The sequence below is a fragment of the Somniosus microcephalus genome, chromosome 11 (assembly GCF_052327205.1).
Source record: "Somniosus microcephalus isolate GS21.2 chromosome 11, FLI_Smic_1.0, whole genome shotgun sequence".
In the NCBI taxonomy this organism is placed as follows: domain Eukaryota; kingdom Metazoa; phylum Chordata; class Chondrichthyes; order Squaliformes; family Somniosidae; genus Somniosus; species Somniosus microcephalus.
In genome coordinates this window covers 185,022,351-185,048,244 of record NC_140997.1, presented here as the reverse complement: position 1 = coordinate 185,048,244, position 25,894 = coordinate 185,022,351, and the positions used below count along the sequence as shown (strand labels likewise).

The 25,894-nt window shown below is 41.5% G+C and overlaps 1 protein-coding gene across 1 annotated transcript in view; it reads right to left on the bottom strand.

Annotated features, from left to right (window-relative positions):
• The window catches only part of adamts9 (ADAM metallopeptidase with thrombospondin type 1 motif, 9), a 360,757-nt gene that overhangs the window by 247,978 nt on the left and 86,885 nt on the right, over positions 1-25,894 (bottom strand). Inside the window, exons 12-19 of the mRNA XM_086001493.1 lie at positions 22,815-22,963; positions 22,384-22,565; positions 22,149-22,285; positions 21,925-22,042; positions 20,333-20,428; positions 1,708-1,874; positions 1,478-1,607; positions 1,180-1,306 (exon numbers count right to left, since the gene is read on the bottom strand). Of these exons, the coding sequence (XP_085857619.1) occupies positions 1,180-1,306; positions 1,478-1,607; positions 1,708-1,874; positions 20,333-20,428; positions 21,925-22,042; positions 22,149-22,285; positions 22,384-22,565; positions 22,815-22,963 (1,106 nt within the window). The remainder of the gene's footprint in view (positions 1-1,179; positions 1,307-1,477; positions 1,608-1,707; positions 1,875-20,332; positions 20,429-21,924; positions 22,043-22,148; positions 22,286-22,383; positions 22,566-22,814; positions 22,964-25,894) is intronic.

Genomic DNA, 25,894 nt, shown 5'->3' with positions numbered 1-25,894 from the left:
GTAGCGCAAACGGGAACAATTTTCAATGAGCGCTGAGAGGCAGCTTGCCTCGGAATCAGAAGGTTGTGGGTTCAAATCCCATTCCTGAGACAAACACAAAATCTAGGTTGACACTTCAATGCAGTACTGAAGGAGTGCTGCATTGTTGGAGGTACCATCCTTCAGATGAAATGTTTAAACCAAGGTCCCGTCTGTCCTCCCTGGTGTCCTGGCCAATACAGTATTATCTGGTCATTATCACATTGCTTTTTGTGGGACCTTGCTGTGTGTATATTGGCTGCCGCCTTTCCTACATTACAACAATGATTACATTCAAAAGTATTTCATCGACTGTGAAGCACTTTGGGACATCCTAAGGTCATGAAAGAAGCTATATAAATGCAAGTTTTTCTTTCTTTAAGGACCGCTGGTTAGGCCACTCTACGTTTAGTAGCAATACACTTATTGGCACCTGAAAATAGTATTTGGGTCCTATGAACACGGCAAGGCCCTGATTTAAATATTTTAATAAGGTTCCCGCTTGTTTCGGACAGGATTGCTGGCTGACCATTTCAAGACCCATATGAAAAACAGGTTGGATGGGCCTCGGAGAGCTGGTGGCAAGATATGGAGTTTGTGGCAAGTGGAAAATACAGCCCATACAAGACTGAATATCAGACAAGCAATCTGACAACACAGCCTCATTGGAGGAGTCAGGGGAAGTGGTGGAGAGATAGAGTTGGATGTCGTCAGCGTACATGTGGAACCTGACCCCATGCCTTTGGATGATGTCACCTGGGGTAGCACGGCAATGAGGAAGTGGAGAGGACCAAGAACAAATCGTTGGGGGACAACAAAGGTGATGGCATAGGTGAGCAAATAGAAGCCATTGCTGGAGATGCTTTGGCAATGATCAGAATGATAAGAGTGAAACCAAGTGAGTTATAAAATCACACGGGCAATAGCAATAAATAAGGATTGCATAGTAGAACCTGAACCTGTTCTATATCAGTACAAGTCTGACACTAGTGCATACATAAGGCAAGCTAATAATGATGTAAATACAGAACACCAGATTATAGCTAATTACTAGTAGTGTCAAGTATTGTTTTAATAAGGAAGTTATATAACATTAGTAGTGATCTCATAAATCAAATGAAAATAATTTTGAGAGGAAGACAATTTTTGAAAAGTTTGTACCGTATTTCACATTCTGTATTGCATGATTCAGTTAGTGGAACTGGGCGTGGAATTTGATCACATCTCTGATCAGAGACAACCAGCCGATCACTTTCTCGGGTACAAACAGGTCTTCTTTTCCTTTCACCTGTTCAAATACAGTATCACATTACAGAACAATGATAAACACTGATGACAGCTAATGTACTGTAGTAAAATTATCTTTTTAGTACTGTACATGATTCTAAACTATATAAAAGGACACTAAAATGCTGGTGTGCTCTTTGTTTATTTAGGAGAGAATTACAATGCCCCTTACCTTGACAAAGCCTGTTGCAATCCTGCCAAGGACCAAACTGATCCCAAAAAAAATGTTGTACTTTATCTTCAATGGGAATGTTGAATGAATATCGCACATCAGGATTGTATAGATTTCCCACAGACAAAACCTTGAATGAAAAATGTAACATAAAAAAAACTAATCAATTATTGTGAAAGAAAATCTATGACAACATAATGCACAGAATTTAGCCATGCATGTTAATTTACCTGAACTATTAGTTCTTCCTCAATCCGATCAGTACAGTTGATTCTTTCCACTCCATTATCAGACCCACTATACTCAATTACAGCTCCTCTAACTTTAATTTCCCTTTTAAACATGCTGACCACAAATTCTCCATTTAAAAGGAATTCTCCTCGACTGTTAGCCAAAGCTGCAAAAAGAAAATATAAAAAGAATACAGATGTCTGCTAATAATTTGCAAAATACATACACAAAAAATCTAGAAGTTCCATAACTTTTATTGATGTATTATGCGAATACATTTTATGGATATTTTCCCAATGTGCTCAGAAAAGTACTAAGTTAATACATTTTCAGTTTCAAGTACAGTATGATAATGTTAGATACAATTAAATAATTTCCTGTCTGCTATTTCCCAGTTACACATTTTACCTCAAATAAAAATAGGGGACAAATAATTAACAACTCCTGTGGGAATTGAAAGCTTTGACCTGAATGCCTTGAAAGCATAGTTTCCTGTGAATCAGTAACCCACCGCACAATTCACACTAATGTGATTATTTAGCTAATTTCCTGAGTTTGTTTCCCTGTCATTTCATTCATTACCATACCATTCCAACTCTTTCATCCAGACAATGAAACAGAAATATAAGTGGAGCTATTGACATTTTTAAAAGCATACGGTTATGTAGGAAGATATAATATTTATTCTAATAGTGAAAATTGGAACCTAAAAGCAAAAAGCTACTTCATTTGAACAGTGATTTTAACAGTGCTCAAATTAAACAACTTGCTACACAACTAACTCAGTAAGCAACCTCTGAAATAGAATTAAGCAAGTGTTCCAAGATTTTATAACCTAAGCACAATTGTTTTAAGTCAGTAATACTAGTCCAAACAACAGGCTCAAAAGAGAGTAAAGAAGAAAGCGGAGCTTTACACCTCTAGGAATTGATGACATGTCACAGTCACTTGAAACTGTTAAAGAGCTGTTACTGTGCTCACCATAACAAATGTTATTACCTTTTACAACTAAGACCGTAAACTGAATACGCACTGTATACTCAGCTCTATAAAAATTGTGCAAGTAAACTACCTGTTTTGTTTAGATGTGTATTTTCTGTTAAGTAGTTGCACTGTGTTTATTTGTCTAGTTTTATGAATCATCGGAATAGCAAGATTGTTTGATTAACTGAACACAACATATTTTGGTTTGACTAATATAGTTTCTGTATTTACTAATTGTATGTAGACTGAGCAACACCTTCAATTCTGTTGCTTTCAAATTATTTCCTGTTCAGTGAAACCTGAGCACTCAGATTTGTCAATTACTGCAGCCACTGTACTATAGTACACAATGTATTGTTAATTTTCAATATTGTACAATGTGATTCATAATCTAGTAGTACAGATAAGAATGCAGCGTTTTATTAGGACATTTCCAGTAAGTTCTAATTTAAATTTATTAGACAGATTAAGCAACAAGACAAATATGGCACTAGATTGCATTGATGATTGCTCTATAGAGATGATGTAGGATAATTGTTCGATAATTGCATCTATGTTTATGCACTGAGAATGCAAACGTCCAAATTAAATAAATTTTTAACACATCTGTACCACAATGACAAACAATGGCAATGTGAAATGGAAGGAAACCTTGTCCAGGGACAATGAATTTTGCATGTGCACTCCTGTCAGCATCATTTGGAGTGGGAGGAGAACATGCTGTAGTTGTATGAGCTCCCTCTGCCCCCAGTCACTGTTTCATCAAGCAGATAAAATAGTTATATACTTTACATTTAATGTCTACATTTCTTAACACATGCTAGAATCCTCCATGGTCTTTTGGCAAAACACCACAAAATTTGCTGCAGAGGGAAAGGTCAATCCAAAATATAAGATTGTTTTACTTTATCAGACATTATCAATGCATTTACCTTTAGAGTGATTTGTACTACTAATTACTGAATTTAATCTATATTGCTTCTTTAAATATACTGCACCAAAATTCTGGTAATTTAAATATGCATAATTGATATCTACCTGGTTCGCACTGTCATGTATTCAATTATCAAGTGAATTGGTTTAAATCTGTGCAAGTGAATGGATTCAAAATGACTTAAATTACAAATCTGTGCAATGTTGTGGTTAACGTTACTTTGTAAGAAAATCCACAGCGCCTCTCCATTTATTTCTCAATAAAGTAAAAAAGGAAAATGCAATCAATGTTCTATGTGTATCAGATGCTACAACAATTAAAAAACATTTGCAAAGCTTACACTGTCATCAGTGGGATGGGTGTACTTGCTTATAGCTGTGCATGGCATTTCTACTCAATGTTGTTGGGCAGGAAATTGGAGATTCAGGTCACTTTCCACCTTACAGTGTACTGGGTAGTTTATCCTGAGTTAAGCCAGGACTGAGAATCCAGACTTGCACAAATAGGTGGAAGCAAAATGAATAAGTAGCTTCAGGGCTTGCTGTGTAAATTCATATTGCATAGACAGCCAAAAATTGGTCAGAGAATTCTGGGAAAATGCCAGTTTCAGAGCTGATCATTTACCAATTCAACTAGGCTTTCCTCTTCCTTTGGTGACAGGTTAGCTGTATGTTTTGGCTTGGTAGTATAGGGGTTTGTGACCTAATTGTATCATTTGTTATTGCCAGATTCTGGAAAATACTTATGATATTACTGCCACAGCCCACCAACTGTTGTGCAGTCACGGGCTGGACACTATCAGACAGGAAATCACCCTCTTGATGAAGTCTTCTAGTGTGTCAAAGGAGTACAGATACCCATTCTCCATTCATGAAGACCACAAAGCAAGCTTGCAAATAAGTGTCTGGGCCTGGTTTTAACAGTGTAATCATTGACATCCTGGTCTAGAAATTCAATCATGCCATGCACGCGCTCATTAGTGCTGTCCTAGGCAACACACAATATTAGTGCTGCAAGCTCATTATAATGAGTCAGGCATGCAGCCAGCACTATTAATTGGCTGCACACCTATTTGGTGGGGCTGGAAATTGTGTGTCTCTGACGCCACTTAAAGGCAGAAAACACCTCTTAAAGGGGAGATGCACACTGGCAGCAGAGAAGAAAGTACACTTCTCAACACAGAAATGTCTGTTGGACCTGCAACTCGTGTCCCCCATGTTCTCAGATGCTGCTTTGGAGGCACTGATCCAGGCAGTGACAGGTGGAGGGAGATCTTGTTCCCCTCAGGGAGCAGAAAGCCCTCTGGGCAACAACTCCATTGCCAGTGGGAAGCCATCGCAGAGGCGGTCAATGGCCGAGTTTAGCTCCCAGGACACGCCTGCACTGCTGGGAAAAATTCAATGACCTCACGAGATATGTCAAGAAGTTGGCTTTGAGGCCACTGTTGACAGGGGGCTTCCAGAATGCTATGTCACTCCAGCACTCTGTTTCCATGCAGAGCTGCAGGAGTGCTCAGGTGCAGTCCCAGGAGATTGGTTTTGGCTCCATCGGAGAGGCACCTGCTGTTCCCACTCAGGATGACAGAATGCCTGCTCCCCCGGCAACTATTCTGCCACTGCCCTTGTTCGTGCCACACAGCCAGCTGGACCAGCTTGAGGTCATCCACCACGGCCACCTGAAATTCCCTCAATGGAAGCTCAGCACCCCACCTCCCAAGCTGTAGGCACTGGGGTAGCACTTCAGAGGAGCAAGAGGATGGGTAAACAAGCACATAAGATAGGTACGAAGGGCTTGTACATGGGTGATTCAAAATTATTTCTGCTAACTGTTAGATACAGATGGAATTGAGTTGTTTGATAAATTTGTTTTTTGTTCTGGATTTGCTGTTGGTGTTTGTGTTCGTATTTGTAGTGAAGTGAAGTGAAGGCAAGAAACCATTAGCTTGGACTGAAGGAAGGCAGTAGTAAGGACGGTGGTAAGGATTGTGGGACTGTTGATGTATTGAAGATGGGAGGGATGGTTTAGGTGAAGCACTCTTCAATGAGCTGCTCTATGGAAGCTCTGTCAGCTAGGGGCACTGGTGGTCGATGCCTCTCCTGCTCCTCCTCCTGCAGCATTTGTTGCTGCCCAGGTGGTGGTAAGGGGTGGTCCCTCATGATGACAAAGTTATGGAGCATGCAGCAGACAACCACAAATCTGGATACCCGCTCAGAGATGTATTGGAAATCTCCTCCCGTATAGTACAGGCAGCGGAAACATTGTTTGAGCACAGCAATATTTTGTTCAAAATAACAACAGAAAATGCTGGAAAAACTCAGCAAGTCAGGCAACATCCGTGGAGAGAAATTTGAGTTGACGTTTCGGGTTTGACCCTTCTTCAAAACTGGAGAGAAAAGGAACTAGATCGAAGGCAGGGCTGCGATCGGACAAAAGAATAAAAGAACCAAAAGAAGTAAAAGAGATTAGAAGCTAGACGAGATGGTAATAGGCTGTGATTAGGTGTAAAGTGTACTGGCAGGGTAAAAGATAGCTGCCAGGTGTGAGAGAGAAACAAAAGGAAAGGGGGGGGGGAAGGAAAGGAGTGGAAAAATATAAGTGAAAATGAAATAGGGGCCGAGGTTATGATCTGAAATTGTTGAACTCAATATTGAGACCGGAAGGCTGCAGAGTGCCTAATCGGAAGATGAGGTGCTGTTCCTCGAGTTTACGTTGAGCTTCCGTGGAACAGTACAAGAGGCCAAGGACGGTGAGGTCCGAGTGGGAATGGAGCGGTGAATTGAAATGACAGGCGACCGGAAGCTCGGGGTCACCCTTACGGACTGAACGGAGGTGTTCCGCAAAGCGGTCACCCAATCTGCGTTTGGTCTCCCCAATGTAGAGGAGACCGCATTGTGAGCAGCGAATACAGTATACTAGATTGCGAGAAGTACAAGTAAATCGCTGTTTCACCTGGAAGGGGTGTTTGGGGCCCTGGACAGTGGGGAGGGGGGAGGTATAGGGGCAGGTGTTACATCTCCTCCGCTTGCACGGGAAGGTGCCAGGCGAAGGGGAAGGGCTGTTTGGGGTGATAGAGGAGTGGACTAGGGTGTCTCGGAGAGAGCGGTCCCTGCGGAATGCTGAAAGGGGAGGGGAGGGGAAGATACGTTTGGTGGTGGGATCACTTTGGAGGTAGCGGAAACCCCTTCCAGGTGAAACAGCGATTTACTTGTACTTCTCGCAATCTAGTATACTGTATTCGCTGCTCACAATGCGGTCTCCTCTACATTGGGGAGACCAAACGCAGATTGGGTGACCGCTTTGCGGAACACCTCCGTTCAGTCCGTAAGGGTGACCCCGAGCTTCCGGTCGCCTGTCATTTCAATTCACCGCTCCATTCCCACTCGGACCTCACCGTCCTTGGCCTCTTGTACTGTTCCACGGAAGCTCAACGTAAACTCGAGGAACAGCACCTCATCTTCCGATTAGGCACTCTGCAGCCTTCCGGTCTCAATATTGAGTTCAACAATTTCAGATCATAACCTCGGCCCCTATTTCATTTTCACTTATATTTTTCCACTCCTTTCCTTCCCCCCCCCCCTTTCCTTTTGTTTCTCTCTCACACCTGGCAGCTATCTTTTACCCTGCCAGTACACTTTACACCTAATCACAGCCTATTACCATCTCGTCTAGCTTCTAATCTCTTTTACTTCTTTTGGTTCTTTTATTCTTTTGTCCGATCGCAGCCCTGCCTTCGATCTAGTTCCTTTTCTCTCCAGTTTTGAAGAAGGGTCAAACCCGAAACGTCAACTCAAATTTCTCTCCACGGATGTTGCCTGACTTGCTGAGTTTTTCCAGCATTTTCTGTTGTTATTTCGGATTTCCAACATCTGCAGTATTTTGCTATCGTACTAATATTTTGTTCAATGTCATTTCTGGTGGCAACATGGCTCTCATGTAGGCCAACTCTACAGCTGTGCCCGGGTTCCCGACAAGACTCATGAGCCATGTCTGGAGGGTATAACCCTCGTCACCCAGTAGCCAGCCTGTAAACTGACAGTCTGGCTGAAATAAAGACGTCAGAGGATTGGCGCATGATGAATGAGTCATGACTTCAGACAGGGCACAGAGCTACATGATGCGCTTCCTGTTGTTGCAATCCAGCTGTACTTTGAGCGAGTGGAATCCTTTCAATTGATAAAGATGTCAGGCTGGTGATGGGGAGCTGCAAGGCAATGTGAATGCAGTTTATGTCAACTTGCACACATACTGGGGAAGCCTGCCATGCAGGTGAAGCCTAGTGCTCTCTTGTCCTGCTTAGCTCGGTCCATGGGGAAAGTAATGTAACTGTTCCTCCAGGTGTACTGAGCCTTTGTGATCTCCCTGATACAGCGGTGGACTGCCAACTGTGATATGTCACTGATGTTACCCGCTGCAGCCTGCAAGGAGCCCGTGGCATAAAAGTTAAGGGCCACGGTGGCCTTGACAGCCACAGGCAGTGCTGTCCATGCCCTGGTTCATGACTGGAGTTGTGGCTGCAGCAGGTGACATAGCTTGGTAATAGCCTCCTTTGTGAAGTGAAGGTGCCTGATACATTGCTCCTCCAAAAAGTTTGTGTAGGAGAAGTGTTCCCCGAATATCCGCTGTCGGTATGGCTGCCTGCGCAGTGCCCACCTCCTCCTCCTCCCTCTTGTTGCCACTGTTTCTACTCTCTGCTGTTTTCCTTGCCGCTCCCTCCTCCTCCTCCAGCAACAAAGGCAGCCCTACCAGACAACTCGTGACTGCAGCACAACTTTTTAGAAGACAGCCAAAAACAGTGCCGCACCACCAAAATCTTCTCAGCAGTGAAAATTAAGTTTCCAGAGTTAGATAACAGTTCAAAAACCACCTAGACGTTAACCAGCAGCCTCAAATGACAAATGAACAACTGACCTATAAGTAGTGGATTATCCCTTTAAGTTGCGCTGTGAAGGGCCGTCCTTCCTGCCTGTTAGCGCAACGAGTTGCTGGGCGAGTCAGACACTGGGGAAGTCCAATATTACAACAGGGTCCTCCAACAAGCGCAAGATCATAATTTGAATGTCTTAGTCATTGTTTTAAATAGTTCTGGTGTGCACCCTGGATGCCTATGAAATATCCCAATGCAATATGGCATGCGGCACACTTCCAGCTCATAGTAAGTGTGCTGCTCCTGCTTGATATATTGGATGCTCATGTGCCCGTTTAGCGACAGAAAAACCAGCAGGGTGTGATCAGATTTCTAGGACTCCATGTCTGAATTGTAATTCATAGAGGATAGACTTTTCCAACCAAACAAAAAATGGATTTCTATCACAGCAATTTCTAGAAGTTTACCCCATTTGTTTGAACATACAAAAAAAATCATGATTTATCATAGAGTCATGGAATCTCAGAATAGTACAGTACAGGAGGCCATTCGGCCCATCAAGTCTGCGCTGGCTCTTTCGAAGAGCAATCCAGTTAGTCCCACTGCCCCGCTCTGGAAGTTCTTTGATGAAATTCAGTTTGCAGTGTTGAGGATATTGTGGTGTTTTTCCGTATCTTCTTGGCTTCAAGTGCTTCTCAATGATTAATGCAATGAGTCCAAACTTCTCAGAATGCCACAGTCTGCACTCTTTCACAAGTCTGCTGTGTTTTTGTGTCATGGAGGGTGTTCCATTATGACAAATTTCATCAAAATCACCCCCGTTTAGGTCTTTTGGTTAAGGATAAAATTATCCAACAGGTAAAAGAGTTTCTCATAAGTAATATAAGTAGGGAGTGCTTGATAGAAGAACATTTTTTTCTCAGTTCTGAAGACACATAAGGAACTGTGCAGTCGTGGACATAATGGCCTGGAATTTGTGGTTGTAATGGTGGCGAAACTGTTTGTTCGCCATGATTACTCTGTAAAACTGACAGCAACTTCTGGCGTCTGCACATGCGCAGTTAAAACGCGGAGATCTGGAAGTTGCTGTCATTGATACCCTGCTCCTGCACAGGTGTGCTGTGGCAGTCTTCACAGATGGCATCAATTAGAAAGCACTTGAATTGATGTGAACTTGAACTTTTTATGCACTATTCTCACTGTAAAACCCCTTGAAAAACTTAAGCCTTGTTGAATGAGGTTTAACTAAGTTCTTAATGGTGTACTAAGTCATAATTACTGCTGAACAACCTCTCTGGCCCTGGAAAACTAATTTTATATTGTGGAGTGTCATTATCTGCATTCCATGATAAAAATTCCATAGATTTTTAAAATAATAAAAATTTATTTTAATTTTTTTTAAAGTTTATAATATTTCAACTTCTACCTTAATCCCATATGTATGTCCTAATCTTTATTTAGCTTTCTGTAAAATTATTTAAAAAGTGAATGATAAAACCTGCTTTTTACTTCCTAGTTTGCTGTCTGTGAGAATTCTTCAATGTGATTGGCTGCTCAGCCTGTTTGATGACATCACTGTTGCTGGACGCCGCAGATCTCCTATAGATGGCACCAGATGGAAAGTCACGTCAGAAAAGGGGAAATCGATGCCACAGAGCCTGCTAAACCTTTGTGGGCAGCTTTCTTCAAGGTCAGCGGCGAGCACCATTACTTCACCGCTGACCGCAAAATCCGGACCAATCAGTTGATTCCTCAGACTGAATGACAATGAACAGAACCTGCCTGATGGACTCGATAACCTACTCTTTCATTTCAGTGGTTTTAACCTCAGTAAGATGGGTGACTGCATAGTTAGAAGTTCAAATCAACTCGAGCTGCTTTACTGATTTCTGCCCCAGCATCACAGTGTGGATTTTGTTTGCATTGCCTCAATGACTATATTCTATTATTTACCCGCAGCTAAGTACTGAGGCCATATGTCATTACTGAATCCAATCCAAATGAATACGAAGTCCAGATAGCTGGTATCATATTTCCTGTTCTTCACCCCTGCTGATAGCCTGGCCACTTTGTCAACACTGTGCTTTGTTCCTCTCACCACAAAATGATCCATTCTGTGTGTAAAATGGCCCTAAAAGAGTACTTTATTGCAATGGAAATGCAGAAAATTTCCCTGTCAATACAGTACATGGAAAAAGGATTGCTAGTGGAAAGGAATAAATCATTTGTCACTTGTCAATAAACATGCAAAATATTATTTCCAATGGACATTTTGTAGGAAGCTTTTGTCATCACACCAGATGTGTATAATGATGGCACTTCACTTCAATTTTACTACACATAGTTTAAGATTAAGTTTAAGATTACATTGCACACACCTCTCCTGGGACAGGCCTACATCTCAGTAAAGAGGTGCACCTCAGTTTGAGAACCTTTGCTTTGGCAAATTCAAAATCAAATCACACACTTGCATACAAAATCAAAAATAGCAGTTTCAAGAGCATCAAAAATAAAATCTGAATAACTTTTCTACATTCTGCTTTTTCATTTAACTTTGCACACATCATAGTTAGTAGTGCACTTTGAAATGGTATTACCAAAACACTAAGTGGCCTGGATTTTGCAGTAAAAATAACAGTGAGGCTATCAACGATCACCGTTATTAAAGAGTAAATTCGACATCAAATTCTAGCAACCGCACATGCACAATTAAAGGCAGAAAAAAGGAAGTTGCTGTCCCAGTTGCCCTGCTTCTCCAGAAGCTGTGCTACACTAGTATCTCGCTGAGAGACTTGGCACTGAAACACATGGAAATTTGTGAAGTTGGGTACTTATGTGATAGATACCCACTAAGCTCGCCAGAAAGTTAGGGCTTGTCCATTTCAATGTAAGTAAATTTTTAACACCGCAACAAGTCTTAAATTACTGCCAAACAAACTCTCTGGCACTGAAAATTAACTTTTACAAGTGGAGTCTCATTCTTTCAGATTTTAATTATCGTAGGAGATATAAAAGAAATTAAACATTTTAATAATTTTTAAAAAATGTGTCTCTTTTTTCTCTCTCTCTCTTAATCCCATTATTCCCCCCCCCACTTTATTTTGCTTTCTGTACATGATTTGGCATTGAATTAACTATTCTAACTTACACTTTCTGGTTCAGACTTTGCGTGCCTCAGTAAGGATTCTTCAATCTGATTGGTTAAGGAGATACACAGTTGCTTGTCCTGTTCACACAGGTCCCAAATCCCCTGTAGGGGGCTCTGCGCCAAAATGGATTTCAAATCACCGCAAGTTCCAGTGCAAAATCTCTCAGAACGTCTGTGGGCAAGTACAAGTATATGAATGGCTAGCACTGTTCATTCGCCGCTGACCACAAAATCCGGGTCATTACCAAGATTTACTTGTCCAACCAAATTGTATTTAATAGCAACTATTGTATATACTCAGTCATACAATTAAAGATTTGTGTGTCTGTTTTGGATCAGGCAGATTAGCAGACAAGACAAATGCAGGCACTAGATTGCATTGATTTTTTTTACATGTGGGTCATACCCTCCATGAAGTTCCCCTCAAGTGGAACAACTTGTCCAAAGACCCGGGAATGGCAATATACCAGTGCATTTTTATCAGCTTCTCAGCCTCATAATTGCCATATTTAAATAGTAACTTCAGTCCCGGCTCCTACTGCTGGTTTAAGATTGGAGACAGCCCAGTCGGAAAGATACATGGAGAAGAGATTTTAAATCAATAGAGGGAGACAGGACTGAAGTCAGGAGGGACAGTACCATTTAAATATCAAAGAATAGGAACAGCAGAGCAACTGCTGATAGGAATGCACTTGTTGAAATCAGAAGCAATAGAAAGAAAACATAATCGTGGATGCCAGCCAACATGAAGGTTAGTAATATTCTCCCCTATCTTATGCCAATGCCATGAATTATTTTTGAATGGAATTTTTTTTGTGGCGGTGGGGTGGCAATAGGTGGACTTATAAGTCCTATGTCATCTTATATGTAAGTTTTATGGGGTTTCTTTTTTTGATTATTATGTTGCAAATAATGCACATTGTTAACTGCTATACATATGGTCAGAAAAGCCAAGGAGATTACCACAGTTTCAATGCTACCAGTTTACAAACTTTTTTTTAGTTGAACTTATTTTTAACCGGCAGTTACAATTGCCTCATTAACAGTACTTCACAACACATAGCTGCTAATACATTTACTTGCACAAAGTGCAGCTTCATTCCTTAAAGTCACATGGATGCCTTCACATAATCCCTTTACATTTAATTGGGTTATTTGCAGAGAAGCAGTAGTAATTCAACCAGCTATATTTTAATCACACTCAAAGATTTAAAATACTCATGAACATATGAAGATACGTGGCCGTCTCTCAACACTTAAATTCCTTCCCATCTGTAACCCAGAATGTTCTGAAGTCAGGGCAAATACAAGTAGATTAATCAGAGTTCCACCACATTTAGGTTATCCTGACTTTGTGCACCGGAGAAGGTTTCGTTCCTACAATTATGTTTTGAAGTTATTTTGGGAATTAGGTATAATTTATTTTTACAGTAAAGGTTTGGTGGTAAATTTCTTCTCTGCATGCCTGTGTGTAATTGGAATTTTAAAATTCCACTGGTGATCCAAGTCACCTGTAAACTAAATGTCTAAATCTGAAAGCTGACACCAATACCATAACTGGCATGGCAGAATCCTAAAATGTTGACATAAAATTACAAGATACACAGGTCTAGTTTACATAAAGTCCCACCTTTTGGTTATTTGTTTATGTTTACTGCCCCTCCTTTAAGGTTTCTAGATCTTAGCAAAAAAACTAGTTGTGCTTGAAAAGTGGTGGAATTCCCGAGGAAAGCACCAATAGACGAATAGTCCATGTTTGGCCCGTTTTTCCAAATGCTAGCTTTCTCAATCATTGGCAGATTATGTGCCCCTCTCCTACCATGCTGTGTTCAAGTCCCTCCAGGCCAGTTTCTTTCCTGCATTCTACACCAATTGCCCTCATCCTCAAATTTATATTTTTCAAGTGGTTTATTAGCTGCTTCAGATTATTGCCAGTGTGTTGTGATTGCCTGCTACTTTTTCATTGCCGCTAACAAAATTGCATTTCTCACAATCAGCAAACAACTTTTCGCCCCGGCGAAGTGAGCGAGCGAACCTGCCCTAAGTAATCAGTTTTAGGCCCAGGCTATTTTAACACCCTGATCTCATTTACATTCCGCTGGCCAGCTGCTCATGTGGAATGGACAGCAAGAAGAAGCTCATGGATCAGTGATCCCAAATATGTAAACTGCTCCATGCATTTCACAGTCTCACCTGCACGCTCTAGATTTGGCAGATGTGGGAGAAAGTCGCTAAGTGACTAGACTTTTGTTTTCTTCTAGTTGACTTGCAACCCTAATGGGCCGGCTTCCTCCATGCAGATTTCAATGGTCAAGGCAATAATGACAATCATTTCTGCCGATAGGGTCACATTGTCTGCAAGATCTAGGTCCATGAAGGAATTGCCACCAATAGAAGCTCCCTTCACTGAACAATGAGTGCTCCTTTCTAGAATCCAATCATTGATGTAATAGGATCCCAATTTGCATACATGTATGAGGCTCACGCCTGAGGCAGATGTCTCATCCACCTCCAAAAAATCACGGCATTAAAATTCCTTCAGGATGAGAAATGTACCTACTCCTCCCCATCGTCAAACACTTTGGGCTACATTCTATTGCCTTTGCAGCAAAATGGCATTTACACCAAATTCTGAATTGGCAGTTTTCTCTCCTTCCTCTGTATTTAATTGTGGCAAATTACTGTATATTGTTATGAAGATTGTAGCGACAGTATCAATTGGGTTCTTGAGGCATCAGCTGCATTATTTTAACATTTAGGATCCATACAAGCTCCAGTTCTTGTTCAATTCAATGCCTGCTTTGCTTTGTTATCATTTTCACAAAAACTATGGCCTAGAAATTCAGTGGGCGCCCAAAGAGGGCACTCAATGGCTTTAGCGCCACTGGCCACGCCTCCCGCGATATTTAGCGGGGCGCTAATGGCGGCGTTAGCTTGTAGCGCTGCGCCGCCACCGATGACATCATTGGTGTGCGCAGCGCCCCGCTCCCGCCCCGATCGCGATATTTGGTCACGCCCGCCTCTGTAACGCCGGTCGCAAATCGCGGCCGGTTCACAGGGCCTACCTGTGGCGTTAGTGGCGCAAATTAAGGTGGAGGTGCGGGGCGGCCATTTTTCCCGGTGGCCGCCTACCAGCACCTCCTCGCGCCGCCCTCCCCGGCCTCCTGATCCACCCCCCGGGCAGTGCTGGCTGTGTCCCAAAAGCCCGGCACTTCTCCTCGGTGTCGGGCTCTTTTGCTGGCACTCGCGATCGGTGATCGCGCTGGTGCAGGCCCCTCCCCCTTAAGAAGGGGAGGAAGGCCTGCAGTACAGCAGCGCGCCGTGCCACAGCATGTGGCGCTGTGGCACGTAGCGCGGCGATATTCAGTTTGAGCGCCCCAAGCGGGATGCGGGGAGCCTCGAGCAGCGCCCCGAGTCCCTCTTGGGGCGCTCCCACTGAATATCGGGAGGGCGCAAGCGGCTCTGGCCGGAGCGCAAATTCCGGCGCCCAGGCGAGCTTGGCGCCCCAAACGCGGCGCCACCGAATTTTTAGCCCTATGTGTTTCATTTGTGCACCTCACTGGGTGTTGCTTCCTGTAGCTTACACATTTTACAGCACTCTTGATCCAGGAAGGAAATGATTGGTTTATCCTTCACAAATTGCTATTTTCTCAATCAGATATCATTTCATCATACTTGCACAACTTCATGTGGAAAATGCATATAAATTACATCCTGTATTGCAATTATAACTGTGCTTTACTGGTTATAACACTCATAGATTCATAAGAAAAATGTCAACTTTTCCTGATGAGATTTTATAGCACCTTGTTGACATGAAGCAACATTTTTCTGCAATACTTTTATTACATATAAACAATTTTAATGTTCTACAATTATTGTAAGTTTGTTGCATGCATACATGTTTATTAAGTTTTAGAAAGTTCCATTCTGTCAGGTGGTTTAAAGAAGGCCCATGTAAATACATTTCAATGGTAAATAAATATATAGACTGTAAACTAAACTTACTCTCCTGCATTAAATATGTGGATATTTTCTCTCACATCAATAAAGCAACACAGCTCATTTGCCTAATGTATTTTCACTTCAAATTTTTCTGTGTTTGACTTGGCATTCAAAATAAGTTGATCCCAAATAAAGAGTAGTCTGAATTCAGTTCTATACTATATCTTTATTCTTAAAACCCAAGAGAGCTACTAATTTGAAAAGATGAAAATTCACTGATTGGGCACATTAGATCACTATTTTCACATTGCCCGGTCAGATTTCCACATGACAAGGATATTAAGACATTGCATCCAAACTCTACAATCAATAAATCTAATTGCAGAATACCACAAGTCTGACTTAATTGGAAATATCCACAAGCTAATTTGAAAGGGACACAAGCTATCGTAGAGAGAAACCACAAGTTGACAAGTTAAAATGTTTTTGCTATATAATGTACTACATAAAGCCATTTAAAGAGGGTCAATTTAATCCAGGGTACAAGCAACTTTGGATCCACATCAAAGCAAGTTAGTGCATATAGACAAGGAAAATAAAAAGAAGTTGATGTAACAGTTAACTGCAAAACAGCAGGAGTCCATTATGCATGCCTCTGCATTAACACGCATTAGTAGATAAATTCATGAAACAAGTGATCCAATTGGCAGAGTAGCAGGCAGTAAAGCGTGGTAACAAACTGAATTCCTAAACTACTGATATCTAGGAATGGTAATAATGAAGGTTTCCGCTGTGCTTTATGCCTTTGTGCTTCCTGCCTTTATCCCAGCATTAAGCCTGCTGGGATATACATTATTGTTCCAGTATCTGTTAATTCAGCCAGAGAGATTTTTTCCAAAAAAGTACATTTTAAAAAACAGAACTATTTAAAATTGGCCAGAACTATTTAAAATTTTAGGTTTTGTTTTGAGAGCTTTGCAAGCTCTATATTTATTTCTGAGTTCATTATTTATTTATTTGAAGGTATTATAACATTTCATTAAAGATACAGAGAAATGTCATAAAACATCTGTAAATTAAAAGGGAATGTTTATGTAGGACGAAGTTCTTAATATGTGTTCCACAATCTTAGATGTGAATAACCTCTTTTAAACTATCAGTAATTGATCCTGCATAAAGCTTTTGAGGGTGACATTTCCTTGAAGTGGAAAAGGTTCCCTTAACTGAGGCAGATGAATTTTGATGGAATTGATCAGTTAGATGCTGTTTATTTTGATGTTATAATTGTACTTTACTGACTCCGAAGTTATGGAGGTCTTTGTGTTGGAGAGGAAATGCGGTGGAAGCTCAGCATGGGATTGAATAAGACACTGAAATTGTGAATAGTCTGATTCACCCTGATAGTGATCGGGCATGGGGATGGAATTGGTGGCAAGGCTGCAGAGTTTGTGGAGGGGGGCGGGGGTGGTGGTTGAAGAAGATAGCATTGGTCTTCCCAATATTTAACAGAAAGAAATTGCAGTTCAGCCAAGACAGGTGGTGGAAAGGTAGAGCTGGGAGTCATCAGCGTACATGTGGAACCTGACCCGATGTCTTCAGATGATGTCACCAAGGGTCAGCATGTAGATGAGGAAGAGCAGGGGTCCAAAGGATAGATCCTTGGGGGACTCTAGAGGTAACGGTATGAGGTGGGAGGAAAAGCCATTGCTGGAGATGCTCTGACTACAATCGGAAAGGTACGAGTGGAATAAGCAGTTGAGCCAAGCTGGACAATGGGGGAGAGGCATTGGAGAGGGTGTTGTGGTTGACAGTGTCAAAATTACAGAAAGGTCGAGGAAGACGAGGAGGGATAATGCACCATGGTCAGTCATAGAGATGTAATTTATGACTTTGGTTAGGTCTATTTCAGTGCTGTGCCATAGGCAGGTTCCTCTGGACTCTCCTGCCTATTGTCAGCAGACTGCATTTGTTTCAAAGTATCATTTCAATGAAAAACTGGGCTCCAATCTCCGTAGTTGAACTCTTCAATTACCACCTTTCATTCAAAAATTGGCTTCTATTCACAATTAATGCTGTGAGACACAAATATTTTAAATGTAAAGTACTTCTCGACACACTAATGTTTCCCTTTAATTATAACATGTCAGTTTAGTTTGATATACAGTAGTTAGAGACATTTCAAGTTGGAAGCCCAAGTAGCACAATCGGCTAGAACATTGATTCTCAACATCATTTGGGCTGGGCCCCTCACACTTCACTAGCTATGGATACTGGTAGCAGTAAGTCTGACATACAGTCATTGTCTGAGAGAACACTGAATAAGTAGTATAACGTTTATTTGTCACAGGCTTAAATAAAAATCAACAAATTATTTTTCTATAATCAAGCAACACACTTATCTAGTTAATTCATAGTGGAGTAATTTTTTTCTGTTTTATGATAGCTTAGTAAAATAATTGAACACTAAAAAGTGTCTGTAATGACACCTCCAATCTGTTTTCATACATGCTACATTTAAGTTAGTAATTTTTACAATTTCTTTTCTCAACAAATCGTTCCAGATTGTAAGTATGTCATGGTATTTCTTGGCTTCAACTATTTGTGGCATGAAGCAACCCCATACACACAAACATCAAACTAAACTTTCACTCAGAACATTTAAATTGAAGAAGCAGGGTGCATCAGCAACACAGTTCAGGTTCTTTACTCATTTCACCAAATACATGGACATCAAATAGTGCTTCAAGATCGACTAAATGTCATCGTCATAAATAGTCCTTTTACTTGGGCATGGAAGACTGTTCACAATTTCAGTGTCTTACCTCTAATTGACCTAACTGTGTCATGTGAGCAATTTCAGCTAAAAATGTTCCTGAAGCACATGAAATGTGTGTTTGGCTGTACTTGGCGAAAAGCTTCATTACATATTATAAAGAATCTACATCGCAGAAACTAATTTGGCCCAACTGGTCTGTGCCAGTGTTTATACCCCACACAAGTTTCCTCCCACTCTAGTTACCTCTTTCCCCCTAGTCCCTATATCCCTCTATTCCCTTCTCCCTCATGTATACATCAAGTCTGCCCTTAACTGCATCGATGCTATCAGCTTCAACCACTCCATGTGGCAGCGAGTTCCACATTATCGCCACTCTCTGTGTGAAGAAATTCCTCCTAAATTCTACATTTGATTTGTTAGTGGCTATCTTATATTTATACCCCCCACCTTATTCTGGACTCACCTAAGGGGAAACAGTTTCTCCATATCAGGTCTCATCTTTTCCAGATAGTTGCATCTTCTTAATTCCGTGAACATACTTGTAAATCTCTTCTGCACTTTCTCCAGTGCTTCAGTATCTTTTTTGTAGTATGGAGATCAGAACTGCACACAGTACTCCAAGTGTGGTCTAACCAAGGTTCTATATAAATTGAACATTACCGTCCTGCTTTTGTATTCTATTCATCTAGAAATTAACCCTGGTACTTTTTAGCACTCTTCAAATCAAATCAAAAAATCAAATCAACTTTTATTGTCATTGTTAGTGCACAAGTGCAGTACAACGAAATGTAGGCTTGCGGCTCCCGAGAGTGTACAATTTGGATTAGGACACTTAAACATTTCAACATACATTTGTACATATATATTAGCATAAATATGACCATAATAAAGTGAATAAAGTGCATCGGCAGATGTGCAGGCTTTAGTGTTTATTTGTGGAGTTCAGTAGGATGAGTTCATGGTCTTATCAACTTGTGCTGCTGCTTTTAACAGTTTATGGGGGAAAAATTGGGTGAGTAGCGCCACCTGTTAGCGCCTAAAGAGGCAGTCAGTGGCTGTAGCGCCACTGGCTGCGCCTCCCGCGATATTCAGCAGGGGCGCTAATGGTGGCGTTAGCCTGTTGCGCTGCGCCGCCACCAATGACGTTATCGGTGTGCGCAGTGCCCCATTCGCGCCCCGATCCCGATATTTGGTAGCGAACGGCACTGTAGCGCCGTTCGCTACCCGCGCCCGGTTCACGGGGCCTTACTGCGCCGGCAGAGGCGCAAGTTAAGGTGGAGGTGCGGGGCGGTGCTTTTTTCGGCGGCCGCCTGCCAGCACCTCCGTCCCCGGCCTCCTGGTCCCCCCCCCCCCGCGGCATTGCCGGCTGTTTCCCGAGAGCCCGGCACTTCTCCTGGGTGCCGGGCTCTTTTGCCGGCACTCGCGATCGGGATCGCGCTGTTGCAGGCCCCTCCCCCTTAACAGTGGGAAGAAGGCCTGCAGTACTGCAGCGTGCCGTGCCGCAGCGTGTGGCACTGTGGCACGTTGCGCTGCGATATTCAGTTTCAGCACCCTAAGAGGGACGCGGAGCGCCTCGAGGCTCACCCCGTCTCCCTCTAGGGGCACTGAAACTGAATATCCGGCGATCGCTAATGCTCCGATCGCAGCGCTAAATCCTGCGCTCAGGCAACTTTGGCGCCACTTTGGCGCCCCAACCCAATTTCTAGGCCTATGTATTAAAATTCAATTGGGAGGAACCACTGCAATACTATCCTTATACCAACAACACCATCCAGTTAACATACAGCATTGATTCCAGTCCTTCTAGCCCCTCACTGTGCCCATCTGACATTTCAGCTCTGGGGGCTGGATTCAAATCCATCTCAAATTCATGTCAGAATGATGGGAAGAAAGTTTCATGAGCAGGTAATATTATTACATGTATCAGAAAGTATCAAAATAAATGATTTTACATTACTTCAAAATGAACTTACCAAGATAGTTGTCATCCTCTGGTTTCCCTGAATAGCTGTGCTGTCGCACATCAATATTTGTAGCACCAATTGGTATTCGTACCACTACATTATATCCTGGGAAATATCAAACACACATCCTAAATATACACTTAAAACACAGGATAAAGTACTAAACTGCATTACATGCATTTGAAAACCACTGGTCTTAATGTATAAATTTTATTACAGCGGAGTCACAACCATTGGAATTATCTAAGCAACAGAAATTAATTTTCAGTACACAACAAAGTACTGGTTCAAGCTACAAGATAATAATAATTGCCCGGTTTACATATATTTTCAGAAATTCTTCACATAATCAATTCAAGAGTGGCACTAGGCAAGAAATGGCCTTGCATGAAGCAACACAAATAGAGAGGCCAATTTATTCTTTTGATCAAAACATTAACATAAAAAATAACAACGTACTTTTTGGAGCAATGATCCATTGGGGAAAATTTTTAAAATACTAATATCCCATCCCTTTGTGGAGTAGTGTGCAGATTAGAGGTCATGGCAGGGCACAGCATCTCAAAAACAATAACATTCTATATCTGATGCTGCATTAAGAAAGGCTCCACCCCTCCTTTGCAAAGCACCACAAGAAAGGTGAACTGTACTGCAGCAAACAGTGGTGAAGTACAATAGATGCATGTTTGTGTTGTGATGCGAATGGTGCAAAATCTTGCATACAGTGCAAGAATATGTTTATTCACCAGTTCTGTAGTAAACAATATATATTTTTTATAAGTTATTGTAATTTGTTGAAGCAAAGGGGGAAAGGAGTTCTAAAGTTCATATTTTAAGAATATTGCATGATTAAATATTTTATATTTTGAAATTCAAAATATGTGACAGTGCTCTGACAGACAGTACAATTTTTGAATCTGGAGGCCAAGGGTTTATTGCACATCAGAGGACCTGATTATTTTCACTGGAAGGCACTAACAAGTTACCATCAGTAAGTTATTACATTGGAAAATTCAGAGACAGCTTGGTAATGTTACTCCCTAACCCATGATTACTCTTTTTCTCCCCTATTCATCAGAAATTAATTACTGCTAGTGCCAAAATTATTTCACTAGGCAGTTGTTACGAGCATCAGATGAGTATCTACCGAAATACTGGGCAGTACATTTATTAACAAGAACATCCAGGTAATGGTTACTCCTGTAAGTCAAAAGATAACAATTCATAAATGATTGCCACTAAAGAGTCAATATTTGTTTTATTACGCTCTTAAATGCAATGTATAAGTGTACACACTTAATGGTCAAGTTTTTGCCTGTTTTGGGCAGGTGACAACTGGTACTTTTTAAGCGCAGCAATCAATGTTTTCTGTCCTATTGTTTCTCACAGAAGTAGAACAATTATCAATACTTTATAACAAATAATAGTGAAGCTCAGTCAATCAGTATTTCTTCACATACATTCAAAGATACTGCAGTATATAATTTCCATTAGTATTACACAGTTTCTGCTTATGTTCTTTAAACTAGCCTTGTTGCTTAAACTTAATGCCCTTGGCAACAATGCAATTATCTCATATCTAATGATAATATAATTCTTACCATAGTGAACAGTATTAAATGTGCCTGCTAAAGTTTTGCATGAAGAATTATCACCACCACAAACACCACATTTATCTCTTCGTGCTTTTGAATTCAATACATGATCACATCCAGCTTGCTGTGGAAGAGAAACATTATATATAATCAGTTTTGCATGACTACAAAAAAACAATATTTTTGTAACTTAAAACATTTACATAAAACCCTTAAAGTTGGTTTTGTACCCGGCAAAGTCCTTGTACACAGACATCATTGGTATCTGGCCCACAAAGTGTGCCATCAATAACTCTGTCCCTGAGCTGATAGTAGACTGTAGTTCCAGCCACTCTGCAGAACAACTTGCAGCGGTCTTTCATCAAAACTGAAAAGAAAGAAAGATTCTTGGTTTAATTATATCTGTCATCTTTCATTAATTAAAATGTAAAATATATTTTTCCCTTTCCCAATGGAAATACTCACTTCCACTGTACTTAGGAACCCAACGCACATTTGGAGGTAGGCCATTAATATTGAAGTGTTTTCCGTCAAACTGTGCGCACTGTTCTCCTCTGAAGTCCTTCTCTTGCTTTGGACAATGTTCAGTGTTACATGATCGAAATTTCATTCTTCGACCAACACAGTATTTCCCTCCATTTCTGGGCCTAAAATTAAAAAATAATAATCTTCTTTCCATTTCCACAATGTAATAAATAAATCTGAATACGCAATTTCAGTACTGTGAGAGGTTGTCATTAAAAAAAATTCCTGATAGTGTGTATCATCATCATGGTATATAAACTAATTCCATTTCAATTTTGACACAATGACAAATAAATGAAAAACAATATATTCACCTTTCAAAATTTGATAAAATATTTATTGCAGTCAATACATTAAAAAGGTTTGCTTACTCTGGTTTGTTGCATTCTCGAACTGCATTTTTAATGCCACCTCCACAGGTTCTGGAGCAGGAACCAAATGGACTCCAAGGTCCCCATGATCCATCTACTGCAGCGGTTTCAGTTGGATCCTTTACAATGCAAACACCATGTTTGCAGTGCTGTGGAGACAATAATTGGAGAGAAATTAACTTTTGTCTTTTGAAAGCTGCAAAATCATAAAACTGCTTCAGAGAAATAATAAGCTCAATGGTTCAATTTTAATGACACAAGATTTAAAAACAACATTTGATTGTATTTATTTATGGATTGAATTTGTTTGAGTTCATTGCACACAAGAACAATTTGCTTTATTCCTGTGCATATTGTAAGAGAGCTGATTGAATAATGTATCTGCTTATGAAACAGCAACCATTCAACATTAAACATTTTAGACTTGGCTTGTATACACAAAATTACCTCCATCTCATTGACATGGGGAGTAAAAGAAAATAGATTAATAACATTCAAATATGAAAAGGGCACATTTAACACCTAAACAATTATTATCAATGTCATGTGGGATTAATGGTTGCAGGCCCACTGCCAAAAATAAACTGTCACTCTTCTTTTATAGACAAAATGTATCTTCTAAATTTCTGAACTCCTATTTTAAAGTTACTGGGCTGAAGTTTTATATTTGTATTTTGCAACAAAAGAACATGCACTGTAATCTTGACATTATAGCCTTTAAGTGTGGAAAACAGACTGGTGTGGATGATTAAATGGATTCACCATCCTGGTTTATCCACGTCCCAAACCTTAGACACCATGATGCATGAATGAATGGGTACTTTGGAGAGGGAGGCATGAAGCATTATTTTTGAACTTGCTTAAATCCCCAAGTGTCTTTCTTCCATTGACTCCCCAATGACCCCCTCCCAGGTCAATCAGTCCCAATGTAAAGCTTTGATTCTTTGAATTGCTACAGAATAGGCAAGATCAACAGCACATAAATGAAAAATGATTATTTTTGTTTCAGATGTCCTTATTAAAATAAAAAGTATTGTAACATATGAAAGCAAAACTAATTTAGCTATTCTTGCTTCAGTTAATGTTCTTTGTGTTAGACAGTTACAGCAGCAAGAACTATTTAATAAAATAAACATCTTTTTCAAACTTCTTTTTCAAACTAAATTATCTGAACAAATGGTTTGCTTCACTACTAGACCATGGCCTAGAAATTCAGTTGCTTGCGCCACCAGTTTGCGCCCAAAGAGGCCACTCAGAGGCTTTAGCGCCACTGGCCACAACCACCGCGATATTTAGCGGGGCGCTAATGGCGGCGTTAGCCTGTAGCGCTGCGCCGCCACCGATGACATTATCGGTGTGCGCAGCGCCCCGCTACCGCCCCGAGCGCCATATTAGGTCGCGGCCGCCTCTTCCGCGCCGGCCGCAAATAGCAACCGGTACACAGGGGCCTACCTGTGGCGGTAGTGGGGCGAGTTAAGCTGGAGGTGCGGCCGGCCGCTTTTTCGGCGGCCGCCTGCCCGCACCTCCGTCCCCGGCCTCCTACACCCCGCGGCATTGCCGGCTGTTTCCCGAGAGCCCGGCACTTCTCCTTGGTGCCGGGCTCATTTGCCGGCACTCGCGAGCGGGGATTGCGCTGTTGCAGGCACCTCCCCCTTAACAGTGGGAGGAAGGCCTGCAGTACCGCAGCCTGCCATGCCGCTGCGGCACTTTGCGCGCCGAAATTCAGTTTCAGCGCCCCAAGCGGGGCGCCGAAAGCCTTGTTTAGCGGCCGGCTTCCATTTGGGGCGCTGAAACTGAATAGCCTGATGGCGCAAGTGGCTCCGCGCGCAGCGGTAATTCCGGCGCCCAGGCGAGCTGGGCGCCCCAAACTGAATTTTTAGCCCCATGTGTTTTAATTATAAAATAGATTTAATAATTTTTTTAAATTGCCAGGTCTTACGAATAGACTCAATTCATTGCCATTATACATGCATTATTACATTCTTAAACAATTATTAATTGTATATTAAATGCTTCTAAAACAAATTCAAGATAATGGATAAATATTTCAGTTTCTTTAACTGAAATATATGTTCTCAAAAACTAGCGATGGTGACATACAGATTAACTTTTAAGTGTAATGTTCCTCGAACTTTTAATCGTTATCTCCCATGTACGTACGATGTAGAAGGTCAAAGACCAATGGGAAACATTTACAAGAGGCATTATCTCTGATTTTCCTCAGCCTGCCCATCTGTTTCTGAAGTATTAGGTTGAGGACGAAGGGGCCGAGCCATCCATTAATAGTGCTAGATGCACACTTCCAACAATGTTGTGGATAAGGGCGGGAGCTTAGTGTCCAAATCCAGCAAAGGCAAGGAGATCACATTAATGACGTAGCAACGTCCTTCTGAAGCCTTCCACGCCTTTTTTCAAAGTCAATGATACATCGATACTGTGACATCAATGCCCAATATAACTGGATGGTCAGGATTGCCAGGCAATGAGCAGTGCAGGCAAGAACAGTTAAAGGACCAAAAAGAAACCTACTTTTGCCACTTGAGGTCATTTCTGCCCCATATTTTGTTTTCTCATGCACATAGATTGTCGTCAACCTTTCTGCTAACGGTTTTACCTTTCCCCTGAAACAACATTACAGCCATGAATGGACTTGGCAAAGGTAATCCCTGACGTGAGCTGCTGGGAAGATAATGAGAGCCCATTAAAGGGATGGCAGACTGATTGTGATGCATGAAGGTTTCTCTGTGCCCACCTGCTGGTACCTACACACCCACTTCTGCATACAGTGGTGACAAGACCTTGCTTTGGCACCTGAGCAGTACAGTCAGAGGCCTAGGGCAGGATTTTCATTCAGGAGTCGGGTAGGAGGCGGGACTACAACTTTCGGGGTTGTAGTCCCGCCTCCATCGAGATGTGGCCAATCCACGCGATTTTAACTTGATTGACCTTGTTGAGCCCGCCCAGCCAATTAAGGGCCACCCGGCAACAGGTGACATCACAGACTGAAATTTCATCTGTCAAGAGCCTGCTCCGCCATTCAATGCGATCATGGCTGATCATCCAAATTCAGTACCTGGTCC